This window comes from Megalobrama amblycephala, linkage group LG16 (assembly GCF_018812025.1).
Source record: "Megalobrama amblycephala isolate DHTTF-2021 linkage group LG16, ASM1881202v1, whole genome shotgun sequence".
Classification (NCBI taxonomy): domain Eukaryota; kingdom Metazoa; phylum Chordata; class Actinopteri; order Cypriniformes; family Xenocyprididae; genus Megalobrama; species Megalobrama amblycephala.
The window spans coordinates 14,001,598-14,021,874 of record NC_063059.1 but is presented as its reverse complement, the minus strand read 5'-3'; the positions used below and the strand labels follow the sequence as shown (position 1 = coordinate 14,021,874).

The 20,277-nt window shown below is 39.0% G+C and overlaps 1 protein-coding gene across 1 annotated transcript in view; it reads left to right on the top strand.

Annotated features, from left to right (window-relative positions):
• The window catches only part of msi2b (musashi RNA-binding protein 2b), a 306,172-nt gene that overhangs the window by 235,947 nt on the left and 49,948 nt on the right, over positions 1-20,277 (top strand). Inside the window, 2 exon segments of the mRNA XM_048161917.1 lie at positions 11,381-11,495; positions 17,429-17,503. Coding sequence (XP_048017874.1) covers positions 11,381-11,495; positions 17,429-17,503 — 190 coding nt within the window.

Below are 20,277 nucleotides of genomic sequence, written 5' to 3'. Positions count from 1 at the left end.
GGCAAAAGAGCAGGGGGTTGTTTTCTTTTTTTCTCTCCCCCTTTCCTCTAATGTCTGTTATCTCTGGGAACTGTACAAACAAGATGCAGCGTATGGCATGACCTCTTGCACAGTGATGTAACAGGAGTTCACTGGGAGAGCTGTGATGACATTTAAATATGCTATATTTGATGGGACACACACACACACATGCTGTACTAGGCCTGCAAAAGACAGCTTGAGTTTTTGGATGTGTATAAATCCACATATTTGAAAACAGTTGCTTCCACATTAAATTTAAATATGAGTTTGCTTCCTCTGTGCATGCCGTATGCTGCAAAAAATCACACATCCCCATCCTTACAGGGCCAGCAAACATAAAAACAAGAACATATGCACAATGTTACTGAACATTATAATCTTTAAGAGATTAAATGGTTTTTTTATTACAAAAAAATGCAAATGTGTATCTTTAATGACATTCATAGATTATCATGTAATGATACTGACAAAAAATTCATTTTGACACCCATTTAACTGAAAATAATGGTTCAGTAACTGAATCAGATGTTAGATTAACGGCTCCGATGGATTCAGTTCAGTGAAAGATTCATCATACTGATCCAAACCCATTATATGTCTGACTATTCATCAGATAAAGAGTAATTCATTTGGGAATCAGACTACACTGTTCTCTCTCTGTGTGTGTGTGTGTGTGTGTGTGTGTGTGTGTGTGTGTTTGATTCACTAAAATGAACCGGCTCATAAGAGTCATTTGTTTGTGAATCAATCAACACTTGTCACACTGGATGTTGTTTTTGGCTTGCAGTCCACAAGGACAACTCAAGAGAAAGATGTTCCTTGCCAATATTTCAATTTTTCACAGTTTGTTGCATCAAAAACAGTAAACTCTTCTTAAAGCATGGAAAACCTCTTCACTTGACCTGCTTCATTTGTTGTCAGGATATGAAGTTAGATGTTTGATGGTGAGAAGTGTTTTTCAAGCTCACTCTCAGAGATGAAAAATGGATGTCTGAATGAGGGAGGTCCAGTCGATTTGCCTTTCTGTCTGGCTCTTTGAACGATCTCCAGCGGTACGGAGGGTGGAAATAAGACTGATTCCTCAGGCAGCCCACCTCAGATATACAGCAAGCGCATGGAATTCTAACTCCATCATTGTGACAATCTCTCCGCGCCAAGGCTCGTAAAGGTGTCCCTGTTTCTCGGGTCCCTGCCTATTTAGAATGCACATTTATTTATCGAGTTTGGTTAAGTGCCTTTCATATCAGGCATTATGTGATCCCGAACTCTCGGGAGTGAGGCGGGTGTCCCGGTGTTTTGCAGTTTGGCAATTCTGAAAGTAAAAAAGAGTTAGAGTGAATGAATCAGCTTTCTGATTCATCCTCCTTTATCCTCCTTGTCAGAGGAGAAAGCTTTTTTCTCTCTCTCTAGCTGAAAGAGAAGCAAATCTGCTTTAAGCAGGAAAATTTAACTGTCTAGTGTTTTGCAGCTACTCTTGAGGTTTTCTTTCTTTTCAAAATAGATTTTTCAAAGTGAACATTTTCAGATTATTGATTCTCTTCGTCGCCCACATATGCTAATCTATTATTGGAATATGATTATGCTATTTATTCATTGATTCATTTAAATAGCAGAGGAAGTGAATTTTCAAGAGTTAATCTGGAACATTGTAAATTATTTATTTAATTTTATTTTTTTTATAATTCTATTGATGAGAAAGCCATTGCATTTTTTTTTTTTTTTCTGCTTTTTTTTTTTTTTTTTTTTTTTTTTTTTTTTTTTTTACAAAACAAAACATTTTTTCCCTACAAGAATGTCAATGTTGCAAACACATTGTTTTTATTTATCTACATGTATATATGAAGAGTTTGGTTCCAAAACGCGATAAACGCCATTTTCAAAAAATTGAGTTTCCACCAAAATCAGTATTGTATCTGGTCGGTATTGAAAAGTCATTTATTAATTTTGCGCAAAATGCGATATCCGTCGTGTTATTCTGTCATGTTTTCTCCCTTTCTTTCCAAAACGCGACAAACGCCAGTCTCCTTTTTCTGCAGAACGTGATATATCCGCTCAACCGATCACAGCGCTCCATTCCACCCACTGTAAACATTGAAGGCTTTTTAAAAAGCCGTTTTTAATACCAATGTACTCGGCAAATGTGTTTATTTAACCGTGCGGTGGCGCCAGATACTCTTTAATCGGTAATGACAAATAATTTATAACATTAACAAGATTCATTTTGGGAGCGACGGCTGAATGTATTTTTAGTAAAATGCCTGTATATAAGATAAATATTGGCAAAGTTTAGACTCTGTCATGTATATGAATCAACTTACTTTGTTGTGTATTTTCAATTTGAAAAATAACTTTTATATTGATGGATTACTGGCATTTTGAAAAAAGGTGTCATGGATTTATTGCATTTTGGGGAAAAAAATAATACGTTTTTATAATAAACTTTTTAAAATCAAAATGTAGATTTGAATTTTTTATGTTTTTATAACCAAAAGATGCTATGTGAAAGTTTGAAACAGAAAATAGTGGTTTTCATCTTGCCACTTTCTTGGTAAAGAAAACACCTTTTTACTCAAATTAATCAAAATGGAGTTATTGCGTTTTGGAACCAAACTCTTCATATATTTATTTAATATATATGTATGGAGCTAGAAATATGACAAAACAATTTGAATTTTAACTGTGTAAATTTGAATTATAGACAAGTGTCATTTAACAGAATTGAATATTAAGTGCCATTTTATATAGTTTTGAATTAGATTTTTTTTTTTTTAACTTGAATCCTGGACTTTTGATTATGTAACAGAATTTAACGTTTTTATGGCATAATTTCCTACATTACACTGTATTTTCAAACAGTGTATTTTTTCTGAATTATTAGACTGCAAATATCCACTTATTAAAAATACAGCTTCAGGGTTTCAACATAAATAATAATTTTGAAACACCAAATTCAGTATTCTAAAATTCAAAATGCAGCAATTGACCCTTCGCCAGGAGTTTGATTGACAAGCGATCTAACCAATCAGAACGCCGCATCCGCCATTTTGTCCGACAAAGCAGTCAGAAATTAGAAGATTAACCTCGGTGGAGTTAAACTTGAAAAATTGTGTGAAACAACATTCATTCTCATGTGCATTCATGTTTATTTGATGCTATAAATGGACTAGTAGGAAGAGATGATCGAATAAGGAGCCTTTTGAGCTGAGGCACTACAGCAATCTGTCACGATCATGGTCACAACCCATTAAAGAGCCACAAAACGGTTTTTATTGTTTGAATTTCTTTAATAACTACACAGTTTGAAAGCTGGACTTTGTTTAATATCATAAGTAACCTGCTCTGTCTTGTCTGTCGACGTGTTGTCAGTGTCCTCTTTGCTCCGCAATGTATTTTTCACTGCATTTGGCGTGACAGCGCCACAGCTTGTCGGACAAAGCAACAGTAACTAAGGGGGGCGGGTCTTTGGGAAGGGTCAATTCAGATTGTACTGAAAGTAGGTCAGAGGTCGAACTTCTGGGTTCCACAGGGAAGAGTAGAGGCTCTCGGAAAACTTAAATGTCCAGAATTCGAATTTAAACAATTCTAATTCAAAACTATATAAAATGGCAGTTAATATTCAATTCAGTTGAATGACACTTGTCTATAATTCAAATTTATAAAGCGGTTAGTTCCTGTGCTTGATTCTGATTGGTCTATAGCTGTGTTTTATTCACGATAAAAAAATCAATTGATTGAGTTTATTACCTGCATTCAGATTTAGCATTTTCCTTGAGGTTAGTCCTATGTTCATAATAAAAAATCTGTTTAAATGTCCGATGTATTATCTTGTCCTTTTAACAGTTAAGGGGTTTTCCCATGACTGACAGCGGTAGTCAAAGCATTTGTCAGTAGCGTCTTGTTCTGTTTTCAAAACAATTCAGTCTTTTAAATATAAAAGTCTTTGCTACTCTCTGACACACTTATAAAGACGGTCTTTGCCACCATCTAATAATTTAACTTCTGTTGTTGTTCACGGTCAGGGACTATTTTTTCTGGCGGAGGGAAGGCTTTTTGAAAAAGTTTACTTCATGAAAGTTGCATTGATACATATTTCTGGCTTTAATATTTGTATTGTGTGGTAACCGTTTTATAAAAGCAATAAGGTACTCAAGGCTAGTGCTGTATCATGAATAAGTCACGGCTGAAGGGGTGACTTATTCACAAAACAGCACAGCCTCTCGTACCTTATTGCTTAATTACACAATTCAAATTCAAATCATTTTGTCATATTTCTAGCTCCATATACAGTATATGCAGCTTGTGGTCTCCGAGAAATGTACTTTTGTGAAACAATCCCCCTTTTCAAAGTCAAAACAGGTGGCTGAAGTTTTAATGCGAGTGACATTTCTTGTCACAAGGTCAGGGCAGCAGATTAGCAGATTGGATCTAATCTATCCCTAACCAGCCGGCTAATAAGCCGCGTGTGTGTTCTCTGGAGCTGATCGATCCTGTCTCACACCTCTCGCCCGCTCACACTGGCTCTGCCAGGGACACGGACACTAATGGCCACATTTGCTCCAGCCCACCGGTACCGTGTTCCCGCTCATGATTTCCCGACAATTAGCGAGGAGAGTGGACGCACCCTGTTCTCATCTCTGCTGTCATCCTTTCCACCCTGGACTTCCACTTAACCTGCTCTCTGAGGTGAATGGTAGATGTGAGATATTATGGGGTTTTGATTGCATTCACACACACAAACACCTTGAAGTCTCTATTGGGCTCTGAGTGGCAGTGCAGCCATTAGACAGGTGGCAGGACTAAATGGACAAATAAAATGTTCAGTAACACTTAACCTTCAATTAATAAGCCATTATATAAATAATTCTCAACACTATAGAATTAAGAAATACAAGCATTATTATGAGTTTAGATATGGCTAAAGGGCATTTTTACCTGCAATATTCACAATATAACATGTCCACAAGTGTCTTACTGCTTTTATGAAAAGAGTACTATATACTGAAATACAAAAAATAAACAAATTAACATTAAAACTGTGTTTTAAGCATATTTAAGTGTCATCCTTCCACTAGATGTACAGTAGTACCTAAGTTTTTTTCATAATGCTTAACAAATCAGAAGTTCATGTACATTAAAATATAAATTAAAACCTTTGTAGATGATCTGTTAAGTGTTATATAATTAAAGTTTTATTAGTGAAAGTGTTGAATTTTTTGTTTTATGGCCTTTTAAAGGTGCCCTAGATTCAAAATTTGAATTTATCTTGGCATAGTTGAATAACAAGAGTTCAGTACATGGAAAAGACATACATTGAGTTTCAAACTCCATTGTTTCCTCCTTCTTATATAAATCTCATTTGTTTAAAAGACTTCCGGAAAACACGCGGATCTCAACATAACACCGACTGTTACGTGTGTATATATATATATATATATATATATATATATATATATATATATATATATATATATATATATATATATATATATATATATATTTGCATATGCCAGCCCATGTTCCAACATTATGAAAGGCATTAGACAAGGGCAGCCAGTAACGTCTGGATCTGCACAGGTGAATCATCATACTAGGTAAGCAAGAACAACAGCGAAAATGGCAGATGGAGCAATAATAACTGACATGATCCATGATAGCATGATATTTTTAGTGATATTTGTAAATTGTCTGTCTAAATGTTTTGTTAGCATGTTGCTAATGTACTGTTAAGTGAGGTTAAAGTTACCATCGTTTCTTACTGAATTCACGGAGACAAGAGCCGTCACTATTTTCATTTTTAAACACTTGCAGTCTGTATAATTCATAAACACAACTTCATTCTTTACAAATCTCTCCAACAGTGTAGCATTAGCCGTTAGCCACGGAGCACATCAAACTCATAGAGAATCAAATATAAACATCAAAATAAATACTTTACTCACATAATTCGAAGCATGCATACAGCATGCATGACGAACATCTTGTAAAGATCCATTTGAGGGTTATATTATCTGTGTGAACTTTGTAAATGTGCTGTAATATAATCGAGAGCTCGTGTGGCAGGGAGCACGCGAATTAAAGGGCGGCGCGCTGAAAAAATCAGTGCATAGTTAATGATGCCCCAAAATAGGCAGTTAAAAAAATTAATAAAAAAATCTATGGGGTATTTTGAGCTGAAACTTCACAGACACATTCAGGGGACACCTTAGACTTTATTACATCTTGTGAAAAAGCATTCTTGGGCACCTTTAAATATATTTTTAATAAATTATAATTTTTTATTTTTTATTTTTTTATCAAGAAGAGATTTTAAAGCAGGCAGGATGAGGTGGGAACAGACACAGAAAATTCAAACTCATTTTGTCCACATTAGCAACACTAGGATGCAACTTTGACCTTGTCGATTTCCTGTCACATATTTTTTTTATTTAGTTTCTCTTAAAAGTTCATGTGATATCACATACAAATAAGACTGCATTTTGTAGTGAGGTTCTCATTTGGGCTTTGTTTTAAAGTCAATGGTCCGAATTGGTCCTAAAGTGCAGACGTCCATCTATCAGTATTTCTTCCTTCCTGTCCTTTCCTCCTCTTTCTCCCTCTGTGCAGGCGTGATAACGTAGCTGCCCCATGCTCTCAGGTCATTAGCCACGGGCCTTCGTAGTTTCATTAACGAGGGAAGGGAGCTCATCATTGGCCTACCTCGACTGACGAGGGTAATTAGTTAAGTAATAATGTGGAGCCGTAGTCATGGCTCTTAAATGCCCATTGATGACAGTTAGATCGGAAGCCAGGCTTTCCTCGCCTATTAGCAACACACAGAGATTGCAGGCCTCATCACTGAAACCACACACTGACATAATTACACGCATCACACTCACACACACACACACACACACACACACACACGCTCTCTCTTTAGTGCCAGTGCCTAATGAAGGCATGTTGTATTTGGAGAAGTCCTGAGGACTTGAATACTGATTACGAGTACTTGTTGGTTTATGTGTTAATTTTTGGAAAAGAGACAGCAGTGTCTGAAGTTTGTTAGCTCGCTCAAAGCATTAAAATACAGCTTCCTTTTAGCACTTTTGTTGACATAAAAGGTCATTTGAAGAATGGAAGCATTATCTTTAACAGATATCTGGATTTCCTTTATCTTTAGGTGATGAAATTCAAGGATATTTTCTCTTGCAGTTAACATCAAGGTCAACATACTGTCATAGAGTCACCTAGCTTGATGTGTTACATGCTGGCTGGATTAATTAATTTAGAAGAGCTCTGCCAGTTTTTTGAAGGTATTAATTTTTATTTTAGGCTTTGACGATTAAAATGGACTGTGAGATTATGCACATCACATGTGTCTGATCTGTTGAGAGCTGACGTGTTAGAACAGCTGGAGTGGTGAAGAAGAATAAATACACGCTACAAGACAAAATCTTGTCCCCTTGCACAAATTCAAGGAGTTAATTATTTTGTTTTGTTGATTTGCTTCATTTTAGGTTAATGTTTTTTTTTGTTTTTTTGGTGGTACCTGACACACTATTCACTAACTAATTTCTAACTACTTAAATCAGGGGTTTTCAAACTTTTTGATGTCAAGGACCACCAAATTTGATTTCGAAGGGACCTCCTCCTTAACCCTTTAAGCTCAAAGTGTACCGCTGGTGGTACAAAAAAAAAAAAAAAAAAAAAAAAAGTCAAATTACTAAGCAATGTATCATCTTAAAGCTTAGAAACTCAGCTTTTTAATGCTTCCAATCATCCCGCTAAACCGGAGTGTACCCCCCACGGGCGCCACCTAGCTACAAAAAATTAATAAGAATATTTTTCAAAACTACTTCCTTGATCAACACAAAATAGGTGTCATTTGAGAGCTTAGAGTCTACAATGAATGTAGAGTAACTCCTTAGTAGTGCTGAGTTATTTGCTGAAAAAAAATTATGAAATACTTTTTTGTATTATGTACTACAGTGTGACAGAAACATCAGACAGTTCAGATAATCATGTGTCATATGTCATTTGAAAGGTCTCATGGAGTACCACAACCATAATTGTTTTGGGCTTTGACTAAACTTTAGCGAGTTTTTGTACATGAAGCCCCGCAAGACCCATATGTAAGTAATATACCGAAGTGGCATTTATGTCACGTTTTCGCTCGTAACTTCATGAAACGGCTCCAATTGTGGAACACATTGTGCACATTATTATTTACAGCAAATTTTCACCAAGTCCAAAATCATAATCCAATAAGTCGATCACAAGATATTCCTCATGGAGGAACGATTTTAAAAATGCCCATTAGGGGGTGTCAAGGGCTAAACAAACAGGCTACCTCAGTTCCAAATGCTGTAACTTTTAATTACTTTATGCTATCATCACAAAATTTGATCCAGATGGAGCTCATATGTAGGGGAACTTCTCCAAAAAAGAAGTGCCTACCTTATTTCCTTCCTGAGTTATTGCATGTCACATAAGAAATGTATGTAAAATTACAATAAAAAATATGGTAACACTTCAGTTTAGGGTCTTTTAACTAATTGCTTATTAGCTTGCATATTAATAGTATATTGGCTGTTTATTAGTACTTATATTAATTAGGGATGTGTCACGATTTTCGAATATTCGATTAGTTGATTTAATTATAGAATATCGAATAGGTTGTGCGATTGTCGTCTTAAAAAATCCTCATGTTTTCAATAGTGACACGTTCACAGACGGTGGTGCGCACGGCCGATAACACACCTAAAAAGCTGTCGATCAACTCTTAGACAACAGTAGAACACAGACTAGCGTGGCATATAACAGAGACGTTAAAATCAATGTTCACACGACACAAGTGCCGTTATTCAGGCTGTTCACAATGTTATAACGCATTTAGGCAGCCTAAAATCAATATGGCTTGAGGTAGGCTTGCTGCGATAGTCGGTGTTGCCGGTGTTCAGGAACAACACCGGTATCATTGTCACCGCTCCCGAAATGGCGCTAATTTGAAAGAGAAAGTAAAATCCCCTCGGTCATTCATGGTGCGTGTCCACTGGCGGAGAGCGAGCGTTTTCAGTTTATTCATGTGGAAGCTCAGCGTAGGAATTAATTGAAAGCGCTCGCTCTGCTTCGCACCGTTATGAATGGCCGTGCGGATTTTACTTTCACTTATATTAACGAACATATTAATATGTTTCAGCACATTACAATCATTATGGCTTGAGTTAAGACAGCATATTCCCCAATGAATTAAACAGTTTATCCATATCATACTGAAAGCGTGAATGGTCTCTCTCCCCTCTCTCTCTGTTTGTGCGTGCATGTGGGGGATTTTCGAATAATAATCGAATAATTCCCAGTGATTTTCGAATATTATTTTTGCTTGAAATGCCTAATATTAATGCCATATTCTACATTCTTAATCTTACCCAATACCTAAACTTAACAACTACCTTACTAACTATTAATAAGCAGTAAAGTAGGAGTTTATTGAGGGGAAAAGTCATAGTTAATAGTTTATGTGTGTTCCCTATACTAAAGTGTTACCATATATATATATATATATATATATATATATATATATATATATATATATATATATATATATATATATATATATATATATATATATTTGTATTTTATCAGCAGTTTCTTAGCATAAAAATGTCCAAATGTAACAAGTTTCCTATCAAACGATACCTACTTTTTGACTCTACTTTCTATAATTTTGGAGTTATGAGTCTTTACTTTTGTGTATGTCACTCAGAAAAAACAACTCTAAAAATGCCTTCAGTGTTTAAGGGTTAAAAATCTAAAGGCTGCTATATATTTACATGTTTACAGACCCATTTATACTCTGTAAGAAACAGTGTTATTTTAGTATTATTTATATAGATTGTTGTAATTATTAATATTTTTCTTTCACTTTTATTTTTATTTTTTCAATAGTAATTTTAGTTTTAATAATTTTGTTTTTGTGCTTTTGTCATTTTTATTAGTTTTTTTTTTTTTTTTTTTTTTTTTTTACATTTCTCTTGAGCTTTTTAGTTCAGTTTTATTTTTAGTAATTTTAGTAGTTGAACTTAGACTTATTTCACTTATCAAGGCAACATTTCTAATTTTCGTAGTTTCAGTGGGCTAAGTTTAAGTTTTTCCATCCAAAATATTTTTACTTAATTTCAACTTTATTTCAATTAACAAAAGTATATGCAGCCCCTTGGGGCTAACTGCAGTTTGGAAACACCTGTTTCATTGCCTTCCCTGACATTCATTGACATGTAGTTTAAATCACATAGTTAAAACATGAACGTTTGCTTTTAGTCAGTTGAACTGACACTCCAGAGAAGAGCAGGCAAGCATCTGTAATATAAATGGTCAAATAGAGGTTGACATGGTCAGGGCATAGTGTCTACAATGCCCTACCAGAGCCCCTCATAGTCAATTTCAATAAGCCTTTTATGTGCATTTACCACTATATTTACCCTAGGCGCCATGTGCGCCATGGAGTGTGTATACATGCACCACTAATCAGTCTGTCAAACACTACATACCCTCCCGGTCATCTGTGCTTTCATTGGGCTTAAAGAAAGCATGGTTGCATCTCTCAGGTGGTTGAGGTTTCGTTGACACATCATGTGCACGATGCCGTGCACAATGTTATGGTTGATATTTCTTACCGTGTCACTACCACAAACCCACGGATCCTTCATTCTGGAGCTGTACTTAATTTTGATGCTGGTGTTTTCAGTTGGTCTGTCACTCTTGACGCCCACTCTGTGTGTTCTGTCATGAGCAGACTCTTAACTGTGCATTGTGGAGGAGTGCGAAATGTCAGTCAGCACAGCAGGAAAATTATCAGTAGAAGGCGTCAGGGAGCTGGTTGGGAGCACAGGGGGGTGATCAGGGGAAGTGCCCCGGGTAGAAATGGTTCAATGATGAGCACCAGATTGGAGTGGCAAGACGGTAGGGGAATGATGAGGAAACAAAAAAATAAAAACTTTTTTTTTTTTTAAGAGAACCCATCTCTCTTTATTTTTTTTTTTTCTTTTGCCCGAAGACAGTACACGGCATGCTTTCGCAAACACACAAACATCAAAAACACTCTCTCAAAATGTGACATTAAGGCAGTACATAACCGACTGAGAAGCAAAAACACTGTGATTTCAAAGGCTGAACATAGTGTTTGTTTTATTCATTTTTCTAACAAGTGATGTATTATCCTTATCAGAGCCCCGTTTGCAAGGTGACACAAGCCAAATATGAACAACACTGTTCTGATGTCCTGTGGCCTGGACATTTGTAATAGTTGAAGCTCCTTGATGCAATAAGTGGTCTTATTAGTAGCTAGACCACTGAGACAACATCTTTTGTGCTTCATCCACAGGTAGAATGTAAGAAGGCCCAGCCGAAAGAAGTGATGTTTCCTCCAGGGACGCGGGGGAGAGCTAGAGGTCTGCCCTACACCATGGACGCCTTTATGCTGGGAATGGGCATGCTGAGTAAGTGTCATCTCAATTTCCTGCTTACAATTATTCATATATTAACACTGTCAATCACTGCTGTAATTTGATATTTGACTGGGATGCTGATTTAAAATCAGCGTGAAACAGCCTTTAGCCCATTTTACTTCTTTAATGTGATGTGTTTCTAGGAGAAAGTGGATATACAGTCAGAAAAAAAAAAAAAAAAAAAAATTATTTTATCCATTTGATTTGATTAGATTGAAAGTGGGTATTACATATGGACCAGCACAGTGATCTTTATATGACTGGTGTTTGAAGAGGAAGGGTTAAAAAAAGTAAAGTAGCTTCAGAAGCAGAGCAAGTTACTAGATTTTCATAAAAAGACAAACATATTATTTATTTAAATTTTTTTTGCAGTATTATTCTAATGTGCGAACCAAATAAGACCATGAACTTCTATTACAAAAGTAAATGAGGACAAAATACCTTATTATGGGGTCTTAATTCTCTAACGATGCATACACATGTATTTTTTGTGTAAAGAAAATGCAGAAAACTTTTATTTATTCATCAGCAAGTTCACAATGGTTTTTTTTTTAACTTAAGATAAAATGACTAACTCGGACTACAGGAACACAAAAAAGGTTATCCTTAAAAACATGGATTTTATTTATAAAATATTATTATTATAAAAAAAGTTATTTGTGAAAACACTTTTATTAGTTTATTAATGAGATCCGCTGATTCTGTGTTCATGCGAATCTAGATCTAGTTACTCACTGGGTGTGATTTTAGAGCAAATGTTGTCTCATGCTGACCTCAGAGACAAATGGTCACTTCAGAGTGATACTTATAAATATGTCTGTTCAGGCTTTAAGCATACAAGCTGAGCTTGATGGCGTGGAACAAGTGCATCACTGTAAACTCAGAGAACAAAATGGCAAATCATAATGTTGGAACAGGCAGACAGGGAGAGGCAACAGCCCATTGAAAGAGCTCCTCAGAGAGAGCACTGGGACCGGAGCTCCAGTGTTGGCACGGCGCTCGCGTTAACGTCGCCACGCTCTGCTAGCGGCTCTACGACTGTCATGGCAGTTGAAACTCCTTTCCATTTCTGCTGGGAGCCCCGCTTCAGAGTCTTCACGGATGCGACACGTGCGTGCTATCAGAGAGACGAGCACTGGAACCCGTCAAACACCAGAGCCGTCATCCCGACGCCGGCGAGAGCTCGTCTTGACGTTTTTCTGTAGATTTGACGTGTGTCAAGAGGACAGGAAACGTAGAATCAGACAAGAATACCCGCCTATCAGCTTCCCCCCTCCCAAACTTCAATCCCCCCACCCAACCAGCTCCAGTGACAAGAGATAATTACTGTGAGATTGATCGTCTGCTGAAAGTAACTGAAGCAAATAAATCGTTTGATGCCTGGTGCAGAATGCGAATGGCAGCTAATGGGTGAAGCTGCAGGAGAGGTCGTCCTGCCCGTAATTTGACTTGATGAAGCATCCTCGCCGGGCCCGCATGAAATATGCTATTGATATTCAGCCAGATCCGCTTCCAGCTCCACCAAATCCCTAACCGACCCTCACCAGAGCAGGGCTCCGCATTATAGTGCTAAATGAAGAGGAAAATGTAAGTAATGTTGAGTTATGAACCTATGATTTCAACAAACTGACCTCAAAGGAGGGCGAATTCATCGGTTATTCGGAGTATGCGAGAGCTCATCGTGACCTCGCGCCAACATCTGGTGCCCTCTAGCATTTTAGTAGTCTATGATATCACTGGGCTTCACAGTGCCAACAGCGTGATGTCAGCTCAAGTTGACTTGAGTTGAGGTTGATGAAATTACGCCGCAAGTGGGTGTCATGAGCTTATTAGGGTTTAAAGAAGATCAGTGTTGAACAAACAGAAATGGAGGAAGACTGAGACAGTGAGAGCAGAGAGCCGGTTAAAGGGGGTCGCGCTCACTCGATCGCAACACCGTCTTATCTAAATGAAATTGGAAAGCAGGACAGCGAAACATTCCTTTTGGTAATTTGCATACAAAAATCAACAAGGCTCATTATTTAAGGAACCTCAATTCCTTATGTGCCGAAATCTCATTAGAGTCCCGCTCTGAGCAACGGTGTTTACCACACCTAATCGAGCTATTTATCTTTATTGTGCTGGGCCCCATGTATGTTTGCTAAAATTAATACACATCTCAGCCAGCGCAAAGTGCAGCTTTACCAGATGGATAATTGATTTTACAGTGAATCGAAACTGTTGAGCCATAAAATGGGCACATTAGCATGCATATTAATAACGCAAATAAGAGGGCGAGGCCAACGCCACTAGGCCAGATTAAGTGACAGTCTTTATTTACAGCGTTGCCGGGAGACTGATGGTGTCTACGTCGGTGACGCCGTGGCTTAATGAGTCTTCTCCCCGGGCTCAGGTACCTGTCTTTCTCCCGCTTGCATTTAGTCTGGCTCAGTCTCCCGCGAGGGGCCATGACTGCGACATGCAGTCTTGCCACTTGTTATTGGACGTCAAAAGTATAGCTGTCTGGTGCTTCTGGTGCTGGTCTCATGGCGTGCCCCTTTGTTGAGCCAGCAGCTCGACATCGAGGCTTAGCTCGGTCATTAAACACAGTGGAGAGCCATTTAGGTCTGAAAATTGAGCTGAATAGTTTTGACGAGGAGGTGGAGGAATGTATCTGGGAAAAATCGTACCTTGCGTGTTCGTTTTTTGTTTAGCTGAACCAAAAGTGGCATAAAACATTTTTTGTTTTCACACTTAAAATATATTAAAATAGAAAAATTATATGTTATACTGTATTTTTGATCAAATAAATGCAGCTTTGGTATGCAAAATAGACATGCAATTGTGAGAAACCCCCAATTTCATTTTGATCTGTAAGCCAATTGCTACAAGAGGCTGGGTTGAGAGGTTGTGTACCAGGAAAGAAACCGTTTATTTGTTTTTTCAACTGCAAGTAACACCTTGCATTTGCCAAAAAACATATGGATTGGAGTATGGAAGAATAGAGCCGTGTTTTGTGGTCCGACAAGTCAAAATGTAACAACCTAGTATTGGATGGTATCAGGTATGTTCGTAGGAGACGACTGGAGTGTTTTAATGCCAAATGCATGCGTAGCATCATTAAGCACGGCAGGGGACACATAATGGTATTGGGGCGCATGTCTGCAGTAGGTGCTGGAAGGATCTATAAAGTTGCTGGCACTTTGAAAATGGACCAATACTTGGGAATCCTGCTGAACACAATGTAGCCAAGTATGGAGGATCTGTTTAGAGATCAAATGTGTGTTTTTTCCATCATGATAACAATCCCAAACACACCACGAATGCAACAAAGTAAGTTCATGCTCAGCATTATCAAGTCATCAAGTCTCCTCAGTCCTCTGAACTTAAATTCTTTGAAAACCTTTGGGAAATTATAAACCTGAACTGTGACAAGTCATGCAGGTCTTTCAATGAAGCTGAACTTTGGGAAAACAAGAAGGATTGGAAGGAAGTTAAGCATGACACTTGCGCAAAGTTTAGTGAGTCAAGGAGAATGGCTGCTGGAATCAAAAACAAGGGAGTACCAACAAAATGTTAATAACTGATTACATTGTAGTCAATGCATGCTTCACTTCCTTTGAGCTCTTCGTTTTTCTATGCATTATGTGCACCTGAGTGTCTGTTCTGCATGCAGCCTGGAAGCACTGCTGATTTCTCTCTCCTGCGTTTTGTTCCCATAGGTGTTGGCCCTACCAGTATGTTAATCCCCTACTGTCAACAGAACCCCATCCCTCTACATTTAAAGTAATCTCTCTAAATGTCACAGGAAAAGCCCATGTTATGTATATTTAGTCTGGGCATCTGGCATTTGCTCCTCCGTAAGAGTAGAGTACACAGAGCTGCTGTAGTCTCAAGAGAGCCCAGATATTGAGGCTTCGTACACATATGATACATCACTTGGAAGGAGTGAAGTTAAAGATGGATAACTTGCTGCAGAACATTTAAGCATGTATTTCAAATGCAGACTGGCATATCCTGAAAAATTGTCTTTGTCCAAAAATGCAAATTCTGTCATCCTTTGCTCCCCCTAATGTCATTTAAACCCTTATGACTGAACACAAAAGAAGATGCTTTTCTTGTCAGTGGGTTTCAGTGTTGTTTTGGACCCCACTGACTTTAAATGACATATCCTCTTTTGAACATTTTGAGTCATTGCTCAGAATATCTTCTTTCGTGTTCCACAGTAGAAAGAAAGTCATATAGGTTTGGAATGGCATGAAGTTGAATAATGACCACGTTTTTCTTTAAGCAGTATGGGTTCTGCAACACTTTTCTCTATACTTTAGGCAATAGTGTATTTAATACTTTTATCCCTTTCTCCTCCTCCTCTCTCTGATTCCCTCAGAATTGAACTTTCCTCAAGAATGGTCTTTGATTTTAAAACTGACTCTGTGGTTTACATAGCATTTACTGCAAACGGCACAAAAAGCCTCTTTTGAGAAGCAGTCAATAACGACAGAAAACTTCATAAAAGCAAGTTATTTCTTTTAAGCCTCTACTATAGCGCTGACCCTCACCAAAGAAACTTTGACAGGATCAATATCTTCACATAGACTACTTCCCACCAGTCTGCCTCTGCAATGTCAAACTGAATTGATCCGAGTTATGTCTAGCCTAACTTGCGGTGGAGTATATTTATTCTCTTCACCAAGTTACATTTGTGGCCGAGAGCCAAGGAGAAGTCGCTAGCGATCATTTGGTGCAAGCTTGCGCTGTGCGCAGCCAATAACTATTAGCAAGATCTTTCAGGTGTGTTTAGGATGAAAAGAAATAGGGCTGATGGCAAATAACAAACTTTGTGTAGAGTCCTAAAGAAGATGACGGCACAGTAGAGTCTATATATATTGTTTTCACGTGATTATAGCGGCCTGCTCCCTCAGGCGTTCGCAGCAACAATATGGCTGATATGTTCGATTGCGTTGGAAATCGTTTTTTCCTTCTGTTTGAAAGCCGGCCAGATAATTAGTGTCTAGGCTCACACTGTAATAAGCCATTGTGACAGAATAAGAACAATGGGTCTTTGGGCTCTAGCCTGGTAAAGAGGGACACGCGGTGGGCCGCCTCTAAATGCTGGCAGCGAGACAACTCGAGCATGTGCATTGGGTCGCATCCCACTTTTTCTTAACAGCACGAGTAGGATGCGTTCCAGCGTTGTAAACGCTGCTGATGCCGTGTTTTCGCCTCGCTCCCAAACAAGATGTATTTCAGATAATAAAATAGTCAAGGGGAAGCCAGCTCACTCGCCCGAGCATCATCATTAAAAAGTTCTGCCTCAGCAAAGACGACGAGAGGTGAAAAAAAAAAAAACAGATTGCGGCCTTAGCATGCTTTTGCAGTGTTTCGCTCCACTTTCGAATGACTTCTGCAATCGCTCAATCATTTTCGTGCCATCCTGTCAGTATTAGCGCGCAGGAGGCTGAGGCTGCGCGGCACGGAGGGACTTTAATCCGTGATGTCCTGCCACAACTATCAGCCTGCCGTTGTCTTGCGCTGTCGTGTCCTTCATGATCGATTAGCCCGGGCTATAAAAGAAGGGTTATCGATCAATGACAGTGGAGAGGTGAGAAAAAAAGGAGGGAGGGGGAGAGAGATGACAGCCGCAGACATGTCCGTTCCCTCGGCGAGGGGAAAAAGAGGGATGAGCCCCAGGGAATGAAGCGAGATTGTGTCTTGTGATGTTTATGCTGTTCATCACTGCAAACTGAAGTTTGCTAGCCAGCTAATCTGTTACATTGCGGCCTTGCGGGGAGGGCTGCGGTTATGTGGTGAAAGAGGAGCTGTTTCCACTTGCTTCTTGTGTGTATGTGTATTTTAAATGGCATACTGATTTATTGGTGTGATAGGGGAGCTCTAGGCGGTCTGAGCGGTTTATCACATCCTTGGATTTTCTTCTCTCCCTTCAGGTTATCCAAACATTGTAGCAACGTATGGCCGTGGATACACTGGTTTCGCCCCAAGCTACAGCTACCAATTCCCTGGTAAGTTCCATCTTGTTAAGCTCTGTATGGTGCTTCTCTCTCCTGCTGCTGTCTGGTAATGGCCTCCCTGCTGACCGGCAAACTCACAAAAATCAACACGCACCCATCCCTGCCTCTCGCTACACTCTGAATGCTGAAAAACTTTACTGTGGCACTTTATACTTAATACACATTCACATGCTCAAACGGTATACATCTCGATGTACAAAGACACACATATTGCCTCATCGGCCCCCCGCTGAAGCCCCACATCCACATGCTTGTAGCTTTACAGATAACACTGCCATACGAGATGCTTTTAAAATCCACGGGAGCTACAAACGAGGCCACGGCCTTCTCGTTTTCGCCGCTTTCACAGATAATTCATACGTTCGACTATACAATACAATTCAGCAAATCGCCAAAATCTTGACTCAGCAGGGTTTTGGGCCATCCTGACAAAGACAGGTCTTTTTTGTCTGGAATAAATGTGATGCAGCAAAGCATCTCTATTATTTCATGGCTCAGTTCTCAGAACTGGCCTTACCATCTCACCTGATGGTCAGAAACAGAATAAAAACATGCATAGTATATCTTATCATGTTCTGCTCAGTGGTTTATCCGGTACTATCGAGTGTACTTAATTCAACACCTTGTAGCTAATACTGCTAGTTCCCAGTGAATCTACTTTAATTGCACGTTATGTAGTGTATTTCTGATACATGTGTTTGTTTTTGCATCTCCACTGTAAAAAAAAAGCAGTTAGCTGGTTATCTGGCCTGTTGATTTGAGTCTGTCTAGAACCCCAGGAAGTGTCAATTTGAAAGCCAGAACTTTTCATTTTATTGTTTTATATAATATGTTTATTCATTTATTTAGGCAGGGGCTAGATGGGCTAGAGTAATGGATAATGAGGAAGTGTAAATTGGCAGGCGCTTGAGGAAGAGCTGCTGTGACTAAGCCTGGTTAGGGGGATTAAAACATCATTGTGGGCTCAGTCTCTTTGGCGAGAAGTCTTAGCCTAGTGCCATGTTAGCAACAGTTCTGAGTCTAGCAACATAGCTAAGTCACCCTTAGAAATATATGTGTAGGCCTATACTAAATGCTAAACTCCCACCTGACGGTAAAAATAACTGAACGAATAAACATGCCGGTCCACCCATGCCAAAAGCCTCATAACACTAGCTGAAAAGCAATCGAGTGTATCGAATGCATATTTTTAGTGATATTGACCCTGTATATAGAGCTGAAGGTCTTGCTGGCATATGACTCACTGGAAAATAGGCTGCAAACCGCTTGACTTAAACTGCAGTTCTAGTGCAAAAAGGTGCTTTTTTTTCTCCGCTCATTTAATCCCCCAGCTTTTCTTGTAAAATGATCTGCCCAGTGCCACTCCAAAAGGGTCCCCTCACTCTTCCATTTCAGATGTTGTCAATGACCTTGATGTTGAACATATAGGGTAAAAAAGCCTTTTTTCCAGACTGCTTGTAGCACCCAGGATTTACTATAAGCTCGGCTGCAGTGAAGGTTAAAAATTGACTGTTGAAAAGAGAAAAGGTAATTTTTTTCAAGGCACTTGTTGTAATCCACACAGGTGACTGGATTTGTAACAGGTCACAGGGGATGGTAGAGTCTGTGCATGTATGCAAGTGTTACTGTGTTGATTTTTAATGAAAACAAGAACCATAAATTGTTTATCAATGGAACTTGGGTGAAAATAAAGCTCTGTAATGCTACAGTATGTGCGTATGATCGATATACAGCGTATGTACCTTTCTAGTCCTCCTCCGGGAACAATTTTTGCTCACGGATGGATTTAGTGTTTTCTTTGCCCCAAAGACATACAGGCATAAACAACCAATGGTGCTATGGCAGAGCTCCTGAACAAGTGTTGCTGCTATTGTCATTTTCATACTAACATCCTCTGGTAGATAAGATAAGAAACAGCTGACAGGATCAGGCCACCTTCACTGTTATCTCCCCCTTCACCAGGACACACGCACACACACACACACACACACATTGTTCTTCTCATTTTTATGAGACTGAAAAGGATGTTTCAGAGGCTATAAATCCATGAGAAGCACATCCAAAGCTCAGTGTCTATCCTGCAAGCCTGTGGATCCATCAGACTTTCCCCAAGCTGTGAGAGAAGATCTTCTCATTTTACCGTAAATCTGTAGATTAAGGTTGCATTGATCCAGAGGAGTGCAAGTGGAGGTGGTCTTATCAAAGATAATTTTTTAGTACGACTTTGTTGCCGTTTTATGTTTTGTTTATTTCGGTTTGATCTCGCCCCACGTTAGGCGTTAACCGCTTTTGGTTTTCCAAGCGGCGAATCATCTCTCCTCATCTATGTTCCGCCACGATTTCTGGTATTTGACACGGCTGCCGCTGATGAGAACTGAAGGATGTTCCAACATCAAGGTCGCCGCCCCTCTCAGCCCAGTCGGAACAAACAACGTGTTAGAACACCATCCTTTAGCTCTCATTCCTCCATTTATCCCTCTGTTCTCCTCAGGAGGAAGAAGAGGGAGGGCTGGAATTGATGCTTCACTTTTGATTAGGGCCCAATCAGTTATGCAAACATAGAGGCTGTCAGGGACGGGGCCCCTTTCTATTCTCCACCGGCCCTGTCATACAGATAACACGACTGGGCTCGCAGGATATTGGAGTGCAAACAAACAAATAAAGATGCTGTTTTGGCTGACCAGAGACACTCTTTGTGTGGGAGGCGAGGGAGACGGAGAAGAGAAGGAAATTGGGAGATGACAGAAAGGAGCGAGCAGCACTTG